This window comes from Trichosurus vulpecula, chromosome 3 (genome assembly GCF_011100635.1).
Source record: "Trichosurus vulpecula isolate mTriVul1 chromosome 3, mTriVul1.pri, whole genome shotgun sequence".
NCBI classification, from domain to species: Eukaryota; Metazoa; Chordata; class Mammalia; order Diprotodontia; family Phalangeridae; genus Trichosurus; species Trichosurus vulpecula.
In genome coordinates, this window is record NC_050575.1 from 374,290,703 (window position 1) to 374,311,914 (window position 21,212).

A 21,212-nucleotide genomic window follows, 5' to 3' on the forward strand; every position below is an offset into this window, starting at 1 on the left:
GAGAGTGGAATTATTGAATTATAAAAGTTAGTCTAAGTTAGATCTGAGCAGAGATAACACATACAAACTCCCCAGGCAAATGAACAACATTTAGCTCATTCTTAAAATTTTCCATCAAAAGGACACTTATTCTGGTAAGGCAGCCCCTTCCATTTTTGTATAGATGATTGCTAGGACTTTCTTTTATTTTTATCTATCTATCTGTCTGTCTATCTATCTATCTATCTATCTGTCTGTCTGTCTTTCTATTTATTTACTTATTTTTTTATTCATTTATCTATTTGTTTGCCTGTCTATCTATCTATCTATCTATCTGTCTGTCTGTCTGTCTATCTATCTATCTATCTATCTATCTATCTATCTATCTATCTATCTATCTATCTGTTTTTAGTTCCCACCAAGCTGAAATCTTTCCTTTGGAAATATCAGCTCTTTCCTTCTACTTCTGACCCCTGGGAACAAACAGAACAAATCTAATTCTTCTTCCTCATGACAGCCCTTCAGCTAGATTAACATATGTATGCCAAATTACTAGAAAAATGCTTTTGATGCTTATTACAGTAGTCATAATAGCAGACCAAGAAATTCTCACAAACAACTAGCCAGTCTATTTTTTGGTAAAAGGAATAATGGGGTGACTTCCCTGGGTAAAAGCATTTTGCTTTGTAGAAATATCACAAGTACTTAGTAGGGAAAGATAAATACATATGAGATATGGGAGGTGAAATAGATAAAGAAATAGAGAAGCCACTTCTCCCAAGTTGATACAAGGTGTTTTCACCTCTCTAGGCTGGTGATCATTAGGATTTATATCCTCAACAATCCTTGGTGTCAATGCAGACAGCATCATATATATGTTCTGCTCAAAATAAATGTCGTGTAGAGATAAAATCCAAATGGACCAAATTGGTACATGAAAAGGTCAATTATCTGTACTAAAGAAGTGGTGTTCACTTTACAAAAAGAATCACTTCAGGGAAGCTTAACTACTCACAATCATAATCATAATAACCTCTTGCATTGCGATAATGCTTTCTAACTACAAGAGGTTTTGATATGAAGCTTTATGGTAGTAATATTAATAGATAGATCTTATATATTGGTTTAACATGTTTATTTTCACATCAGTTCTAGGAGCTAGGTGTATTATTATCCCCATTTTACACGTGAGGAATTTGAGGCAGGTAAAAGTTAAGTTACTTGCCCAGGGTTACATGCTAGTAAGTCTTTGAGTCACGATTTGAACTTAGGTCATACTGACATCAGGTACAGCTCTCTACCCTTGAGGTCCTTAAGTGTAGACCTTTGACTGAATCCAAACTTCACAAAATAAATCCTCTTAATAAAAGGATTTGTTCTACTTGGACTCAGTAGAAAGACCGCACCCAAGAACCTAAAAGGCCACATATAGCCTTGAGGATACAGGTTCCTCACCCCTGAGCTAGCTGCTTTGGATCCCCTAAGCTCATTGTGAAGAAGGGAGGGTTAAGTATTATTAAATTCCCCTTCCCCCACAAACCCTCCATTTTATAGATAAAGAAAATGTGGTTGTAATTTTCCCAAGTTTATGAAACTCATTAGTGACAGAGAGCAGGCATTTAAAAAACAAACAAACAAAACCAAAACAAAACAAAACACCCTGGTGCAGGAAGTCCTTCATGGAACCTCTTCTCTAATAATTTATGACTTAGTAGAGGTGACCTTGAAAGCACCATCAGGGCAGCATAATCTTTGGCAAGTTCTTCTAACCTGGAACACCTTCAAGGATGGGTTCAAAGATGGAATGGTGTCTGTCATCTGGACATCTGCCTATTTGAGTTCATAGAGCCTCTCACCAGAAGGTTGGCCACCAGATAAGAATGCTTATTCATTTATTTATTTATTCAATTTTTGGTCACAGCAACCAAGAATCACAGAGGCTCAGCACTGGAAGAGACCCAAGACATTATCTAAGCCAAGTCATATATACGTAGAAATTTCTTTTTATAATATTCCTGACCAGTGGTGTATGGTCCAAAGACAGTCAGTCAATTGCTTTTTTCCCCAGAAGTTACATTTCACACTTTTGAAGAAAGTCTCCATGTATTTATCTCTTCCAAGCTACACTTCCCTAGTTCCTCCAACTGATATGCCTTAGTGCCCTTTCTATTCCCAGCCACAAAACCATGAAATTCATGACACTGTCTATTACGGCAAGGAGGGGTGTGATCTGTGTAATTGGAAAGTATGCTGAAAATGAAAATATCACAATTCTTTTTGTATTGACTTATTTCAAGCCAAGAGTCATTTATGTCTAGGTACCATGCTTTTTTTTGGTTTAACAAAACAGATTATTCAAGCATTTAGGTGCTCTACAACAGAAAAGTCATTTGTTATCTTTTGGGGGCGGGCACATCATACTAATAGAAATGAACTTTGGTACAAACCTCTGTTGTCTCGGACTGTAAAATTTGGGTTATGGACAATTTCAGGGGGTAAGCTGAATAGAAATCTTGGTCCATTGGCTGTATCATCCTTGTCATCAGCACTAATGGAAACTATCGGCTGAAAAAGAAGAAATAAGTGACTTAAACAAGACATGTTTGGAGAACACATCACTTGATGAATTTTAATAGGTTCCTTTGTACTATGCCTTACCAAACACAATGCTTTTAATTGGAATCACAACATCTCAGAGTTGGAAGAGACCAAAAGGGTAGCTACTTCACCCTATACTCTTTACCCCCAATCCAATTAAGGAAATGCTTTTATAACACTCCAGCTTCTCCTTAAAGAACTCCAATCACATGGAACTTCTTATCACATGCGGCATCCTATTCACTCTTCATCAAGATCTAATTATAAGGACATTGACTTATATTGAAGTGAAATCTAATTCCTTGAAACTTTTACACATTTATCTCAGTCTTGCCCTCTGGATCTTCAAGAATAAGCCTAATCCTTCTTTGACGGGAAGATCTTTTATAGATTTGATAACTGTCTCACTCCCCCCAAGGCTTCTTTTCTACAGGTCAAAATTTCCTTAATTTGTTCAACTAGTTCAAGAATGATGCAGTTTTGTGTCCCCTTACCATTATCATTACACTCCTTTGGATATACTAAAGCTTGTCCACACCCATATTTAAATGTGGAATCCAAAATAAGACACCAGAAGTTAGATGTGGTCTGACCAGGAAAGAAATGAGTAAATTCATCATCTCCCTTTTACTGGACATCAACCTTTTGCAAATGAGAAACATTGGTAAAGGGTTAACTAGGACTCAGAATCCCTACTCTTTCTAATAATGAAAGGAAATAAAAATAACCATCAAACCCTTTCAAAGAACTTCATTCGTCATTGTTCAATAACTTGAGGTAGGATGTACCTGATTAGAAACAGGTTTTGTCTGGTCACTCTCACAAATAAAGCCTTCATATGGGGCTGCAAATTTGGGAGCATTATCATTGACATCAATAACTCTGATGGCAACAGGGACTTTAGCTTCCTGGTGTCGATTGTCTGGAAGAAAAAAAATATGTATATATACACAGTAAAAGGCAAGGCAGAGTGTCTGCATTGACTTCCTTAAGGGTTTTCCATAACTTACCATATAGTCAACCCCAATGATCTGTCATCTAGATAATAGACTTTTGTGATAAGGGTGGTCATCTGAAATGCTTGATTTTGGCAATGGGCGAAAGGGTTCTAAACTGCAATTTGCAAATAAAAAAAGAAGCAATATACTCTCATTCCACCATGGTGGCTATTTCTTGAAGACATTCAGTTCCAAAGGAGAGATATCCTCTCCCCAAATAGCTCATGACCCTTGATTAAAGGTCCCACAGTATGCAGGTTGAATGGTCTGGGGTGGAGGGGGGGGTGGCTCTAGGTTTGACAAGCTCATATATGGGAGTAGGCCACAGGACTTCATCCAGTTAGAAGATTAAACTTCAAGACTTTATCACTTCAGGGCCAATTTCTTGTCAAGTCTGTGCTCATTTTTGCCACAGAAAAGAGGTATTTCTTCTTGTACTAATTCCCCTACCCCAATCCACCTGGGAATAAGGGTGAAAGTCATGTTTATGACTGAAAAAAAACCTTTTAATTGTAGCTATGTAGAATATTGTTGTTCACTAAAAAATTAGTGCACAGATGTGTATAGGAATATAATTCTCAATAAAGACCATTAAAAATTCTTGAAAGAATACTTACGGAATTCAGTTGCAAAGACAGAAATGTTGAGCCAGGCTGTTTCCTCCCTATCCAGAGGCTTTGTGGTTTTAATAAAACCATCTTCTTGACCAATACTGAAATATCTGTCGAGGTCAGTGTGCCGATCAATTGAATATCTAAGCAGAACACAAATTAAGATTTTAAATATGCCACATTATGGGCTACTTAATGTTATAATGTTTCAAGCTTCTTAGATTTAACTTAATATTTCGGATTATTACTTAAGCATCACAAGAATATTAAAGATGGAAGGAATGTTAGAATATAGAACAGAAAATATTAGATTTAGAAGGGACTTTAGAAAATAGAACAGCAGCATTGGACAAGCTCTTTTATGATAGACTGTTAAATATGTAAGACATTAGGAGTAGAATTGAGAAGGAGAATAAGTCTTAGAACATAAAATGACAGAACTGGAAGGCATTTCAGAGATTGTCTAATCTTCCCCCTCCATCTACAGAGAAGAAAGCTCTGATGTCAAAGAGATCTTCTGGCCTGCTGTTGGAGCTCTATGAGATTCAACTTAATTTGATATGCATATGTTAATATCTTATTGTATATAAAATATTATTCTACATTCTGAGGGGGAAAAATGTTTAGACATAGTCACTGCCCTCAGACCACTTATACTCTGTGTAGTTTCACTCCCCACATTTTATTATGTACATCTTTCTATAGAAAACATTCTGTAGCATTAAAGATACTTCTGTAATGCATTAAAGGAAAATGACACAACATATTTGATTGAGAACTGCAATGAATAATTGCATATTTCTACATATTTACTATATCCATCTATCACCTGAATATTTATGAAGATGAATTTAGGAAACAAGTTTATTTAACTCCCCAACTACTCAGAAAATCACAAATTCTACAGCTTTTGCCAGCTTCTAGAATAAGGCACGGTAAATAATTTCACATTTATCTAAATTTATCTCTCAGGGTTCATTATGGTCTTAAAATCAATCTCCTTATCTTTATTCATTTCGAGATGCTAACAAAATTTTATGCTAATGCTATTTAATTTCAGACCTTTTCATGTAGTTCAGTTCTGAAGAGGAATGAGCCCATGAAGAGCGTCAGATGGCTCTTAAGTCTGGCTACTCTGCTTACCTACTATTCAGAGCCTCTGGCCAATAACTCACTGTATGTTCTCAGTAACTTGACCTCTTTGAGCATCTGTTTCTTCATCTGTAAAAATGGAGATGTGAAACTAGATAACGTCTTAAGGGTCTTTCCAGCTCTAACATTCTGTTTTTTGTAGTCAAACAACTTATAGTGTGAAGGGCTTTTCAGTTCTAACAACTGATGTACTGCTATGAGCATGTCAATTCCATCCCCAGGGGTGGCCTGGGAAACTTTACATCCCTAAATGAAACTTTCAGTGAGGTACTTTCCTGTTAGTTCAGCTGCGCAGGATTTCCTAGAAAGAAGTCCCAGTACACTTTTAAGTTCACTAATACTTAAGCTTAAATTTATTAAACTAAAAGTTTAATTTTATTAAAGTTTAAAACTGCACTAGGATTTTTGAGACACCCTGCATTTGTGCCAGTAGGAGATCATATTTATGTAATGTTTTACTTATGATAAGCATATGGTGGGGTGGGGTGTTACAGGTATCATTTTAGCCATTTCACAGATCAAGAAACTCAGACTCAGGGGAAGTATCTTTTCCATGGCACTCTAACTAGTACATTTCAGAGCTGGGAATGAATCCAGATCTCCTGACTCAGTTAGCGCCTTTCTTTTTTCTTCAATCTACTCTATCACACTGCCTCTCTAACAATCTGTGATCTAAGATTCCTTCCAGTTCTGAAATGCTAAGATACTGTGATTCAAAGGGAGGTGTTTGGCCCACATTCATTTTGAATTTAGATGCCACACTTGGCTAGAAAACCTGAGAGTAAGCTGCAGAATCTAAATGGATAAAGAAGTGAACTGGGTCAGAAAACACTCCTTCATATTAATTGTTTCCCTACAATAGTACTCAGGAAAAGGCCATTAATAGACTTATTGGATGAATTATTCATTCCCTAAAAATAGTTGACAGCCCTGGTCCTTAAAGGAAAATGAGAATAGGAAAGCTGCATCCGAAAGGGCTCATTTTATTGAGCTCTGAGAACTAACTCATCAATCAACACATTTCTACAGCTCCAAGGAGCACACTGGGAAGATGCTATTGGACAGGATCTCTGCCCTCAAGGAGCTGACAGTCTAGTTGGGGGAGATGAGGTGTGAATACATAAAGAGGAGGCGCAGAGCGTGAGAAGGGGACACAAGTGGGAAGTTGGGAGTTTAGTTTTTTAGCTCTGACGATTGTCTAACGTAAGTGATTTTCCCTGATTTTCCCCACTATACTGACCCTGTCGCAAGAGATATTGTACCAGAGAGAAACAATGCACTCAGCATAGAGTACAGAGATGTGGCAAAGGCAGAAGAATGTAGACAATCACACAAAGAGACAGCTTCAGAGATCATGGCCTTTCATGTCAGGGAAGAGTGGTAGAGACCCTGTCCCTAAAGGGAGCTACATGAAGAGAGACAAGAGTTCCAGGGCCACGAATTGTGAGTTAACCCTTTGCCACACTTTTCCTTCTGACATACACCTCAATATCATGTATGTTTGATCCTGTGCTTTTTAGGGATACTGTGTGTATTTGCTAGAGAATATGCCACAAGTTTTGGGGGAACATTTCGTACTAGCTCTTCTTGCTATCTTAGTAAATGTCTTTGCTAAGTCTACTGTCTTATTGTTAAGAGGAAGCAACACTAGGGAGGGCTCAGGAAGTACCTTAGTTGGCATGGTCATCCACATAATTATCTCCTGAATTAGAGGTAGCAGCCACCCCCTGGGGCTCCAAATGTGGGAAAGCATGAGGCATATTCCAGAGGGCATGTTCCACTTACCTTCTGTCAAGGTTTGCTTTAATTGCCCCCTTCCCTATGAAACCATCCCTGAGAAACTAACTTCTAAGTGCTGTCTACCATCTGAAATTCTCTGGTATTTCCTTATCTGTGTGCATGTTTTATTTCCCTAATAGATTATTGGTAGCTTGACCTTGAGGGTTACTTTGTATTTGTCCTTCTATCCTCAGTGCCTTACACAAAGTATAATAGGAATACAGATTTAGAACTGAAAGGGACCTTAGAGTCAATCGAAAAGAAGATTTCATAGCTAGTGAGACCAGGGCCCAGAGAAAGATTAATTGACTTGACCAATGTCTCACTAGTAATAAATGGAAGAATGAGTATTCAAATCCAGGGCCTTTGATGCCAAATATAGGACCCTTCCCACTGTAATACAGGGCTTTCCCACAGAGCAGGTCCTTAATTGGCATTGGTTGAATTGAGGAATCAATTTTAATGGAAGCCATAATATCTCTACGGCAATATTAAGCCAGTCATTTGGCATCATAGTGATGAAACATCTAGGAATTCAATTCTCCACTACTGGACTTGGATTCTTAATCTCAGTACACAAAAGGATAAAAGGAATATGCACAATTATGGTTATAGAAATTATGAAAAGGAGTGACCATGCAGAACCTGACCTAAGTAATTAGGAACACAATCAAAGAATCTCAGCATTGAATGGAACCTCAGCTCTTATCTAGTCCAACCCACATCTGAATAAGATTCCCTTCTACAACAGCCCTTGTAAGTGATCATTCAACCTCAGCTTATCCCCTTCAGTGACAAGGAACTCAATTCATCTTAAGTATTGCACCCCTGTCCTCCAATCCCCCAGGCTTGGTTATTTCCCTTTTACTCTAAATATATGTTGAACTGATATGTGTCTTTCTACAACTTTTGTTCACATGCCTGATTTCTGGGAACAAATAGAGCATTTCATCAAATATTTGAAGAAAAGCCATGTTACCCAATAAGTCTTCCCTTTTTATGTCATGGCATTTTTGCCCAGGGAAAATTGGTTTGAAAGATCACATGGGGAGAAGTGAAAAGTTCTCCAAAGGGGTTAGAGTGACTGATGGATTATCCCATGCTTTTAGGCAAGAGAGATGAATATCTACTCAATTAAGAAAAATTCTTCTAAGGAGATTTTAGCATGCATACCTTGCAATCGATTTCTCTAAGTCTGAATTTTTTTTTTCCTTAGGTGTGATCTCCACCCCCTTCTTGCATCTTAATATCATTTTCTGGTTTGCAAATTGAGACTGTCTTCATGCTAAGGATTTTAAAGACCCTTCTCAGTCTTCTCTATCTTTAATAACCCTTATCTCCTTAAGCAAGCCGGGTAGTTTTCATATTCAAACCTTATTCATTTATTCCTCTATTTTGGCCTCTTTCCAACTCTCCAATCATCCATTCATATCCAGACGGAGCCTACACCTTTAACATAACCCTAACCAAGCCAACATCCAGCAGAGTACCTGTTGCCCTTCTTTTTATAACAAAATTCATTTCAAGTTTGTTTTCTTAGACAATAGAGCTCTTTAAAAACAATGTTTTGCTTTTATTTTATGTTTCTGTTATCCCTCATCTATATATCTATGTATCTATCTATATATACATGAAATTGCATATATTATCATTAATATCATCACTTCTTGGTCAGGCATTGAATAACCTCCATAAGATAGTAGTATCCCACATTTCCTGACTCACCTTATGCTAATCCTACCCACACATTCTCTAGTACAACCAGACTGAATGAATTTTGTGTCCATCAAACCTAGATGTTTACTTTCCTGGTTCTGTGCTAATTCTAATTACTAGAATGTCCTGCCAATCTTTATTTTCTCAATGAATTCTTAAACATTTTTTAAAGTCCAATCCAAATGCCACTTCTTATTTCAAGCTTTCTGTGATTCTTCTCCTTTGATAATGACCTCCTCCTACTCACAGCTCATATAGGACTTTGTACCTTTATGGTGAACTAATGAAATACTGTGCATCATAGACACCTACTCTTGTATCTCATCTTCTATAGAGACTATAAGATCCATTAGGCAAGGACTGTCTCTTGGCTTAAGCTTATATCTCCATCAGCTCCCAATGCATTATTTTGCATGGAATAGGTACTTAATAAGTGTTTTCCTGAAATGAATTTTGCTTCATTCGAGCTCTGAGAGGTAGGATGGGCAGGTTTTATCTTCCCCATTATTATACCTAAGGATAATACCAAGCAGAATGGTTAAATTCCTTGTCCATAGTCATTCCCAAAGAGGCCCAGATAGTGTCAGAATTAGATGCCATGTCACCTAAGTCTTGGTCCAATATTACCTCTGGTATTGCCATACTAGCTTGCCTTGTGGATCCTTTGGGTTAATGTCCCCAAAGAATCTATTCACACATGCCCAGTTACTGCCATTCTCTCTTCAAACAATAGCCCCTAAATCATCTGCCCGTGTCCAGTATACTAAGATCACAAGCTTTAAGGCATAGACATACCTGATGGGGCTGCCGGCAGCATCAGGGTCTTTGGCATGGACTCTACCAACAATAGTACCAGCAGCTGCATTTTCTTGGACTTCATGAATATAACTGGGTGCTAAAAACATTGGAGGCTCATCAGCATCTTCCACCGCAATCTTCACTGTCACTGTGTCCTTGAATGGTCCGTTGCTGATGAACTTGGGGTCAATGTGAACATTTGCAGCCTCCACCTTTAAACTGTAAGCTTTTTTGGTTTCAAAATCTACAGGCTGGTAAGAGAAAGAATATTATCCATCATTGCATCATAAAATGCTAGCACTAGAAGGAAGTTTAGAGATAATTTAATCCAAACCCCTTATTTTACAGATGAAAAAGATGGGGCCCAGAAAAGTGATGTGCTTTACCCAAGTAAATATCAGAGCCAGAGTTTAAAACCAGTTTAAAACTGCTTCCATTTCCAATGCATTTTCCATTATATTATCTATTTACCATCTGATTGGGGGTCAATCATATTCAGCTTATTATAAAAGGGACCATATTCTCAACTAGTCAAGATGCATTCTTGGGTTGTGAATATATATATATATATATATATATATATATATATATATATATATGTATATGTGCACATATTGATAGATATAGAAACATACATGTATGGCTCTAACTACACACAAACATGCACATTTTTGGCATCATATTCTCAAAACTTAGCTTTTAAAACTATTTGCCCTTTTGAAACTATTCACCCTTTCTCTTTGCTGTATTTTCATGACACTGAATTCTCTTTGATCTCCTAGCCATCTATCTTTTTCTTCTCTCTCTCTTTTGTTTTGCTGGATTATAGTGTGTGTACTACCTTCCTTTGAGTAGGCAAATCTCAGGGTTCTATCTTATGCTTTCTTTTCTCTTTACACCCCTTCTTCTTTAGTGATCTAATGAGCTTCCATAGGTTCAGTTTTCATTTCTATGGAGATGACCCCTCAAACCTTTACACCTATGCCTTATTTCTCTCCTGAGCTGCAATAACACATAACCAATTACCCACTGAGCATCTACAGCTGGATGTGCCAAAAGAACCTCAAATTAAGGAAGTCTTCTCACTGCTAACTGCTGCCACTCCCCAAAAAACAACCCTCTACGAACATCTTTTTCTAATTTCACTTTTGAGACCACAATAATTTCTCCAGTTACCTAAGTCCACAACCTCAGAGTCATCCCAAATTTGTCATTTTTCCTCATTTACCATATACAATCAGCTTCCAGGTTCTTTTGTTGGTTGTATTCCCATATCATGTTTCACACACACACACACACACACACACACACACACACACACACACACATTTTTCCCATTCAAGCGAGTGCCACTATTTTATGCCCTGATTATGTCTTGATTAGACTTACAAGAGCTTTCTAATAGTTCTGATATCTAATTTCTCCCCATTCTAATCCATCCACCAATCAGCTACTAACTTTATATGCCTAAGGTACAGGTGTGACTGTCACTTTCCTGATCCAGAAATCTTATTCTCCAGGATAAAAGACAAACTGCTCTGTTTAGCATCTGAAGCCTTTCACACTCTTGCTACAACCATTCTTTCCAGACAGATCTTATAATACTTTCCATCATGAAGTCTACATTCCAGCCAAACAGCTGTTCCTCATAGACTGACATTGGCATCTCCCATTTGTGCAGGGAATGTCCTTTCTTCTAATTTCAACCTCACAGAATGCCTGCTTTCCTTCAAAGCCCTTCTCAAGTGCCACTTCACGAAGGAGGCTTTTCACGAATGAACAAAGGAGAAAACATCTATTAAGTGCTTAGTATGTGCTAGACATCGTGATAAATGCAAGAGATACAGATATAAAACTAAACAAAATAATCCCTATTCTCTATGAGCTTATTTCTCATGAGAAACAACAATGTACGCAGGGGATTTATAGCTAGGAGAGCTTTTCTGGTAAGGGGAGCTGTGGGAGAGTGAATGGAGTCATAGGACAACTGATTGATATATTCTTTCAAGGAACAGTAGTGTTAAGATTCCTGTTCCCAGAACTAGAAATGGAAAGATGTCAGGAAGTGACTTGTGGTGGCATGAGGTGAAAATAGCCTGGGAGCAGTAGCATAATGGGTGAGTCTGGTCAAATCACTAATATAATTATGATCACTGCTCACCAATCAGAAGCCCAGGGAACATGATCAGAGCTGGAAGTGGAGTTCCAGGCTGGAGGTGGAGGGAGGCCCAAGGGTAGGAGCATAGCACCAAGATGACTGTAGAGCACATATATATTTACTTGGGTACATGTTGTTTTCCCCTGGTAAAATGTAAGCAACTTGAGGACAAGAACAATTTCATTTTTATACTTGTATACTCACAGCCTGGTACAGTGCCTGTTTCATTATAGGCACTTAAATTCTTCTTGAATTATTTGTAATTAATATAGCTTCCATCACTTAGTGGATCTTTAATAAATGTTAATTGACTAACTCCTCTCTCTTTGTCAATTATTCCAATATTTTATATATTTTTATATGCTATTTTCTTCTATGTCCTAACATTCTACAGTTTAAGATTCCTTTGAGTTCTGACATTCTTAAGTTTTACCTTTCAATGTTCTCAGTCTTTTCCAGGTGGGGTATTTTCTTAAAGCTAATGTTCCCATTACCAAAAGTTATATATCAAGTAATCATCCTAGTTTGTTATGAAGGTATTAAGAATTTAATGTGTGGGCTTCAGATATTAAATCATATTAACTGGTTCATTAAGAGCTAATTGTTGCCTTATAATTTAGGTAGATGATAACTAGATAGATGGATAGACAGATATTCTTAATAGCAATTTGCTTCTTAAACATTTATTTGAGGAAAAGAAAATCAGTCTTCACTTATCAAATAGTTAGGTGAAGCCCTTAAAGGTGTTTTTGTTTAATATCCAGGTGTTGGTCTTTGCCCTGTCCCTAAGTATCCATTTTTTTTTCGGAAGGAAAACATATTGGCCATCTGGGATTTGATAGAGTATATAGACTTGAAGATTTAGGTGCAAGGATGGTTATACCAAATCAAATTTTGATTCTGCCACTCATTCCCTATGATGTTGGGTAAGTGACTTCCTTTCTTTGAGTCTCAGTTTCCTTGTTTATCAAATGAGCTGTTGGACTAGGTGATCTTTAAGTTTCCAAGTCCTATGATCGCTACTGGATCAGAATGGGGATTGGAGTGTTGGACAAATGGTCATTGCCAAGTAAAACAATTTCTCTGGGGCTTTAAGTATTTCTAAAGTACTTTTCTTAAAACAAACACATGAGGAAATGCATACAAGTATTGCCATTCCCGTTTCGTAGATAAGGGAATTGCATCCCAGAGAGGATAAATGATATGAAGATTACATAGCTTGTCAATTGTAGAGGCAGTATTGAAAAATAAAATTCCAGAAGTTCAGAGCTGAAAATGTCTTCCCTGCCCAAGAAATCCCAGTGGCTCCCTTCTGCCTTAGGATAAAATACATTTATCTTTTTTTAACATGAATCTTTTAAAGGTCCTTTATAACCTGGATCCAGACAATTTTTTTCCAGCTTGTTGAATATTCTTTCTTCTATGCACTATATGTTCCAACAGAACTTGCCAACTTTCTGTTCTCTGTGCACAGATTTTGATCCCCTATGCCTTTAAAGAGGTGACTTCTCATTACCATTCTTCACTGCTCTCCCCAGTCATCTCCATTCTTTAGGCATGCCCTTACCCCCAAAACTGAGCTTAAAGGCCATTTCCTTCGAGGATCCTTTCCTAAATCTTCAAGTTGTTATTCTTTCTATTTCCTCAGAAAAAAGTTACTGTATTATTTTGCATAATCTACTCTATTTATTTTTTATCTGTGAACATAGTGGATCTTCCCGCTAGAAGGTAAGCTCCTTGAGGGTAGGGACTGTCTCGCTTTTATATTCATATTTAGAGTGACAAGCACAGGAACTGGTACATATAATAGTAGGTAATAGTCACTTAAATGTTTGCTGATTGAAATTCACTTTATATTTTTATAAATCACTTTCCTACTCTTTACTTTAGATTCCCAAACTGTGTAGTACAAGCTGAGACAAATGTTCTTTAATAAATTAAATAACGGTAGCCACCACCTTGATCTTAAATGGTTGCTTTTTAGAAAATTGTTTCTTCACTTGGAATAAACACACTGAATTAGAGGAGAAGAATGTGCAGATTAATCATATTCAGGGAGCTCATTTGCGATGTTGGAGCTCCATGGGGTGATTTAAATGTTTCAAGATTGTAGAGACACTGTGTGTTTATGCCCCGAATGCATTGAAAACAGGTGACAACCTTTGCTCAACCAACCATCCAATTACATCCAAAGTGAAGAATGGGATTCAGGACTAGTGTATGTCAAGTACTCATATGTCAGCGTCAAGCACAAAGAGGAGTAATATTAATTAGTAAGGGAAGCTGACAGTATCATGCCAGATGTCATTAGTGTCGCCATCATTTCACAGTGGAAAACTCCAAAGTATTTCTATTGCATCAGGCACATACGGGCTTGGAGGGAGGAATATTTTCTGCATTGATCTTCTGAACCAACGGGACAGCTAGATGGAGCAGTGCATAGAGTGCAAGGCCTGGAATCAGGAAGACATGAGTTCAAATTTGGCCTCAGACACTCACTGACTGTGTGACACTCGTCAAATTGCTTAACTCTGCTTGCCTCATTTTCCTCGTCTGTAAAATGAGCCGGAGATGAAAATGGCAAATCACTTCAATATCTTTGCCAAGAAAACTCCAAATGAGATCACAAAGAGTCAGACACAACTGAACTACAACAACAAATTAAAAGGGTACCACTGTTTAGACTACCTGCTATAGGAAAAATGTTTTGTAAACATAAAATCAAGAGACACCTAATCTGTTCTTGTTATTCACATGGTTACTGTTATAATTTATTTATCTAAAACCATTTTCAATTTTATCAGAATTGAAGAAGAAAGTGACACAAAGGACCATTGATATAAAATGATTTCTCAAATGTCACTTAACCAATTTCCTACCAGCTGCATTCATTTGCACTGGACTCCATCATGAACCCAGGAAACCCCATCATTGGGAACATTATCATCCTGAGAGTTTGCATCAGCCTTGGTCATACCCTGATCTAAGAGTGGGACAAAGAACTCCTACCAAAGCCTCCATTTGAACAGAGCTCCCCAGACAGCCATCTCTTGATTTCCAACCAGCTGTACTCCTTTACACTGGACTTTGTCATATCCTTTGCCTGGGTACCTTTCTTAACCCCCTTTCAATTTCCTTTTGTGTACTGTTTTCCCACATTAGATTTAGAGCTTCTTGAGGGCATGGACTGAATTTTACTTTTCTAGTGCTTAGTACAGTATCTGGCACACAGAAAGTGCTTAATAGATGTTTACTGACTTACTGACTAAGTGGCAAAGCTCAGATGGGAGACTACATTTTCTGAGTACAAATTCAATAATCTTTCCACAACACCAGGACTTCAATTTTCTAGGTTTCACCTGTCTACTTGCCCCAATCTCTTTCTTCTTTGTAATTGAGGTATTTTCATCTTATTTCTTTTTTTAATACTCCCTAATGTTTTTTTTTTCTAATTTATATCTAACTCTCAAAGTTCTGCATAGATAAAAACCCAACATTATTCACCTGCTCTGCCATAAGCAAAAACTTCCTCATCCTCTCAGTTTCAGTTGACCTCAATATTTCTTTTTCCATCTCCTACTTCTTTATTGATTCTTCAAATTAATTTTTATCAGTGTTGCAATCCAATTTTCACCATTACCCACTGTATCTTAATATTCATGGAGCACTATCCAGTTGAAAATGAATACTTGATTAAAACCAAGGTAACCCTATCACTCAATTCTGATTTCATGCTGAATATGCTTTGAAGATTGAAAGGTGTTGATTTCTCAAGTGGTAAATCAGTTTCAAAAAATAAGTTATAGAATATACTATAATTGTCTCATAATTTTAAAATGAAATTGATTTGATATCTCTTTTAAAAGCTCCTCTTTTTTTCTTCAATCCTATAGAATAGCAGTTTTAGATGTGTGGTTCAGGGACACTTAAGGATGCCCAAGACCCTTTTGGGAGGTCCATGAGGTATAAACTACTTTCATAATAATGCCATGATTTTTTTGACTTCTAATATGGTAAATATAACCAGCATTTAAAAAGCTATTTGAGATCCTCAGTGATTTTTTAAAAGTATAATGGAGTCCTGAGACCAAAAAGTTTGAGAACCTCTATTGTGAATAAGTCATTAGTCCAGACCAATAACATGTGACAGTTGGCATTAAGGGTGAGTTTCATGAATGAATCTCAACCATTTGCATAGAGTCTGGTTAATCCCAGTTGATTCTGGGGCATAATTTCTTCTAGATTTGTCAGGGAAAGATGACAGAGGGGAAGAAATCATTAGTTGGAGTGAATGTTCACATCAAGATAGGTGGGAACATTCTGCCTCTCCTCACCTTCTTAAGTTTCACCACACCTTCCTGTGTTTCATAATCTGTTGAAATTTCAAACAGTTCCATGCCATCCCCATCAATGATATTATAGGTTACTAAGCCATTTTCTCCAATATCTGGGTCTTTGGCCTTCAGTCTTCCTACTTCTTCCCCTGGCACAGCTGCTTCTGACACAGACATCTGATATACACCTAGAAGGAAAAGAAATATTTTTGCCTTGTTTTGTTGATAGTGAAAAACATCTTGCTTTTGATATTTCAGCATGGTTCTCCCTCCACCATTATCTATCCCAGTGCCTCCATACCTTAGAAGACAGTTATTAATGAGGAACTGTGATTAAAAAAATCTATCTTTTATTGGCCAACATTCAGGCTATGGGTACCTTTACAATTAGTCTTGTCCTCAGGAGACAGAAGCACAGCTTAAAACATTTCCAAACTGAAAGGGTCCATTAGACTTTAGTAAAAACCCTGGCACATAACTTTTAAAAAGGGAGTTTCATCTCCATGAGCATTTCAAGGAGGTCTTGAAGAGACATGTAATAATTTAGAATTCACTACATTACAATGAGTTACACAAAGGATTTCAAACTCATATGGATTGAGTAAAAAAACAAAGTAACAAAGGAAGAAAATAAGCAAATGTAAAGCAAATGTTCTGTTATGGATGTCAGATGATGCTTTGAAGGAATAGACTATACTAGAGGCACGGTAGGTGGTAATATGGAAAACTAGTGTCCCAAGTTGCATTTAGGATAGAAAAATAATTCTAATTCACATTGCAAATCAAGAAATAATTACATTCCCACACAAATACCATGCATATAGAATTTTTAACATAGTAAGCATTTAATAAATGCTGAATTTAGTACATTCTTTCTATGAATTCAGTGATAATTGCGGTAACTTATATTAACTAAAAATTAATACTATTAATACTTCTATTAATTAATACTATTAATACTCCTAATAATTCTATTCTACTTCGGTTCCAACCTGGAGGGCAGATTGAGCAAGAATTATCTCTCTCTTCCTCTACATGCATTGATTAGCAAATGACAAGACCCAAGAATTAATTACAAAAGCCACCTTCTGTCTCCTATGATTATATGCCTATTAATCACCCTTTCATACATCAATATCTAGAATGTTTCAATAGTAATAACTGCTGAATCAGTCAATCGCATGAACATCTTTGGCATGTTCGGCATTGTGTGAGACATATGGAAAAACAGTAGGTCATGGCCCATGTAATTAAAAAATTTATTTGGGAATGGCAAAACTTATGCAATACAAGACCAACAATGTGTTTAAAAATATCAGTGAGGCCTAAAAAGTGCAGCATATAATCAAAGGAAAGAGTGTACAGATCAGATTCTAAATATAGAACTTCAAAGTGAGGACAAGCAAGGGTGAACTTTGGCAGGTGGAGAAGCCTTCATGGATAGAGTGAGAGGTAAACAGGGAGGGAAGGCATTATTACTATTCAACCAATGGTCCATGTTTGTTGAACTGGAAGTCTATCAGGTAAATATTAGAGAAAGAAGAGAATGGTTTCTGAGCTCTCACTGTCCTCAAATTTATGTAAAGAGAGCGGACATGACACATTGAATAGAATGTCAGCAGTGATGCCAGAAAGATCTAATTTCAGGTTCTCCTAATACTTACTAGGCACATCCTCATCATCATTATCATCCTCATCTTCATCCTTTAAAGTATATAAAGTTATTTATAATTTTGATCCCAAATGATGTGCACAATTACCCTGGGAAGTCTTTGCTATTATTATCCCTATTTTATAGAAGAGGACACTGGAGCAGAAAGGTTAAATGATTTGCCTAGGAACATACAGCTAATAAGCTGAGGAAGAATTAGAACTCAGGTCTTCTTGGTCTGTCTCCAGCTGTAACATTCTATTCACTGCACAGATCACTTAACTTTACCAATTTTATATCGACATCTATCCATATGTAAATTATAGATGATCTACAGATCTGCATCAATAGAATGGGTTTACACAGTGAGTTCTATACAATGAAAAAATTGTAGCTTCTGATCTAATAGATGAACCACACCAAAAACCAACAAGCCAACAGACATAGAGAGAGAACCACTCCCCATCCTACCTCTGTAGGTAGCCTAGTATATTGAAAGAGCTTTGGCTCATGAGGCAAAGGAACTGGGTTTAACTCTTTCCATAGATCATTATTGCATATGTGATTCTGGTCAAGTCAACAAGACTCTCTAGGTCACAGTCTCTAGGTCTCCTTGGTCTCCCACCAGCTATGAATCTATAACCTGCGAAGGGTCTCATCGTATGGCAGGCAGCAGCACTGTTGAGAGATGCCTGCACAAAGGGGTCAGCCATTTCTTTCATTTTAATATTTGCTACATGAGCTTGCATTTGCCTTGTTTTTGCTTCATGTTCAGTCATTTCCATTGTGTCCAACTCTTCATGACCCCATTTGAGATTTTCTTGGCAAAGATACTGGAGTATCTGTCTGTCATCTTCTTTTTCAGCTTTTTTTACAGATGAGAAAACTGAGACAAACAGAGTTAAGTGACTTGCCCAGGGTCACACAGCTAATAAGTGTCTGAAGCCAGATTTGATCTCACGAAGACAAGTATTCCTGACTGCAGGCCTGGCACTCTATCCACTGCACCACCTAGCGACCCCTCACCTCAATCATGACTTTAGTTTTTAATCTTGGCCCCAATGAGTCCCTGCCTTCAGACTCCTCAGTCTCTTTTCAAAATCTATGCTTCTTGAGGAAATTTTTAAAAATGGCATATGGGAATCCAATATAAGCAAGTTTAGATTTAGATAAGAGTTAAGGGCAAATTTTGACAGCTCAGCAGCTCAGTGGTTAAAGTGTTGGACTTGGAATTAGGAAGATGTGAGTTTGAATCCTCCCTCAGATGCTAACTGGCTGTGTGACCTTGGGCAAATCATTAGCCTCTTCCAGCCTCAGTTTCCTTGTTTGTGAAATGGAGATAATAATTGCATCTACCACTGAGGGTTGTTGTAAAGCAGAGGTTTTGAACACAGGAGGGTGTCAGGAGCCAGATTAATATGTAATCGGGAAATATTCACCAAAGAAATAAAAATACAATAGAACATAGATGATGCTAATATGTGATTTTCTCAGTCAATACAAGGCTCTCAGGGATCATTGTGTACTGTTTAGTCTCCTGTGTTTCTATTTGAGTTGGATATTGTTTTAAAGCACTTTACAAATCTTACAGGTAGCTACTATTATGCTAGCTATTGTATTTTCTATTTTATTTTTAATCTTACTCTTAACCAGGGTGTTAAGAGACTGCATTCCAAAGGAATAATGTTTAGACACAGGTAGGTTCCCTTGAGGGGGCAGCTGGGCAGCGAAGTGGATAGAGGTTGGGCCTGTAATCAGGAAGACTCATCTTCTTGAGTTCAAATCCAGCCTCAGACATTTACTAGCTGTGTGACTCTAGGCAACTCCCTTAATCCTGTTTTTCTCAGTTTTCTTATCTATAAAATGAGCAGGAGAAGGAAATGGCAAAGCACTCCAGCATCTTTGCCATGAGAATCCCAAATGGGGTCATGGAGAGATTGAAATAACTGAACAACAAGAAGAAGGTCCTATTGCATTCTACCAAACATTGGAGCTCTTGGTACTGTTGATCCTCTTTTCCTCCCGACTTTTTGTGATGTTGTCCTATAATGTATGCCTCCCTCTCAATGGGATCAATTCTTGTAAGGTTGCTTTTGCAGGATAATCATCTATGTCCTTTTCTCTCTCACTAAGGCTACCCTAAGGCTATGTCCTGGGCCCTTTCCATTAATCTCTGTACTCTCTTCCTCTATCATCTCATTAGGTCCCATGGATTTAATTATCATCACTTTACACATGATTCCCAAATTTGCATGCATTTTAGGCATGATCTATATATTGACATTTTCTTGGGCCATATATATATATATATATATATATATATATATATATATATATATATATATATATATTTCTTACGAGGGATGGTTTTTAGAGGAGGGCAAGTGAGTTCATGGGTAGTAAAAGATACACAAAAAAAAGTATAAGGCTATCAATAAAATATGTTTAAAGTTTATAGAGTGAAATAGAAAGCAGTTTAGAAGGGGACACAAACAGGGAAACAAAACAGTTTTGTTATGATAATACAGCAAAATATTAAATTTAACATAAATGATGTTACTTAATTAAATTTAATATAAATAAAAAAATAGCACAATAAACTAGCAGACATCTACAGTTTGATGGCCTTTTTGTTGTTGCTTTTGTTTTTTTTTTGTATATTGAAATTTTCATGTTAACAATTATTAACACAATAAAGAAAATTAAAATTTTAAAGGTTTTTTTAAGTGTACATGCAATCAGACAGTTTCCTAGAATCTGGGTAACTTTTATCTCTAGAACTCCCCTCATCCATTAATAACCTGTCAGGAAAGGAAAATTCAGCTGACATGACCTATTTTTTGATAAAGTCATGCTACATACACTACATCCTTTTCTAGATATTGACCAACTATCTCTTTTCTGATCTGATCCACTGTAGAATGGATTTCCCAGTAATCAAAGTCAAACCTACCTTCTATTTCAGGTAGGTCTCTGTCTCTGTTTCTGTCTCTGTCTTTCTCTGTCACTCTCTGTCTCTTTCTGTCTATCTGTCTGTCTGTCTCTCTCTCTCTCTCTCTCGCTCTCTCTGCCCTGCCTTCCCTACCATGATTCTCTGTCTTTCTCTTTTGAAAACTGAGATTGTTGCTTTTCTTCACTCCTATAGCACCCTTCCCATTCTCAGTGATCTTTTGAATACTACTGACAGTGTCTCATCAATCACACCTATCAGTTTTAATATCAGATGATGGTGTCTATTTTGCCAATTTTCTATTAAAACAAACAAAAAAAACCCAAAACCTTGTAACACCCTTACTCTGGTGAATCATGTCTTATTTTATATGTATTCTTTTTTCCCATATAAATCAAACTTAGAAAGTGCATTCTACAAGTGTGTGGAGACATAAGTGAAAGGACAGAAAGACTTGTTGGCAGATTTGTGCATCCATTGATCTGTAC

The 21,212-nt window shown here is 37.1% G+C and overlaps 1 protein-coding gene across 1 annotated transcript in view; it reads right to left on the reverse strand.

The window, feature by feature from the left end:
• CDH11 (cadherin 11) overlaps positions 1-21,212 on the reverse strand; it is a 124,780-nt gene that overhangs the window by 21,330 nt on the left and 82,238 nt on the right. The window contains exons 6-10 of the mRNA XM_036750829.1: positions 16,124-16,311; positions 9,629-9,882; positions 4,193-4,329; positions 3,366-3,499; positions 2,427-2,544 (exon numbers count right to left, since the gene is read on the reverse strand). Coding sequence (XP_036606724.1) covers positions 2,427-2,544; positions 3,366-3,499; positions 4,193-4,329; positions 9,629-9,882; positions 16,124-16,311 — 831 coding nt within the window. The remainder of the gene's footprint in view (positions 1-2,426; positions 2,545-3,365; positions 3,500-4,192; positions 4,330-9,628; positions 9,883-16,123; positions 16,312-21,212) is intronic.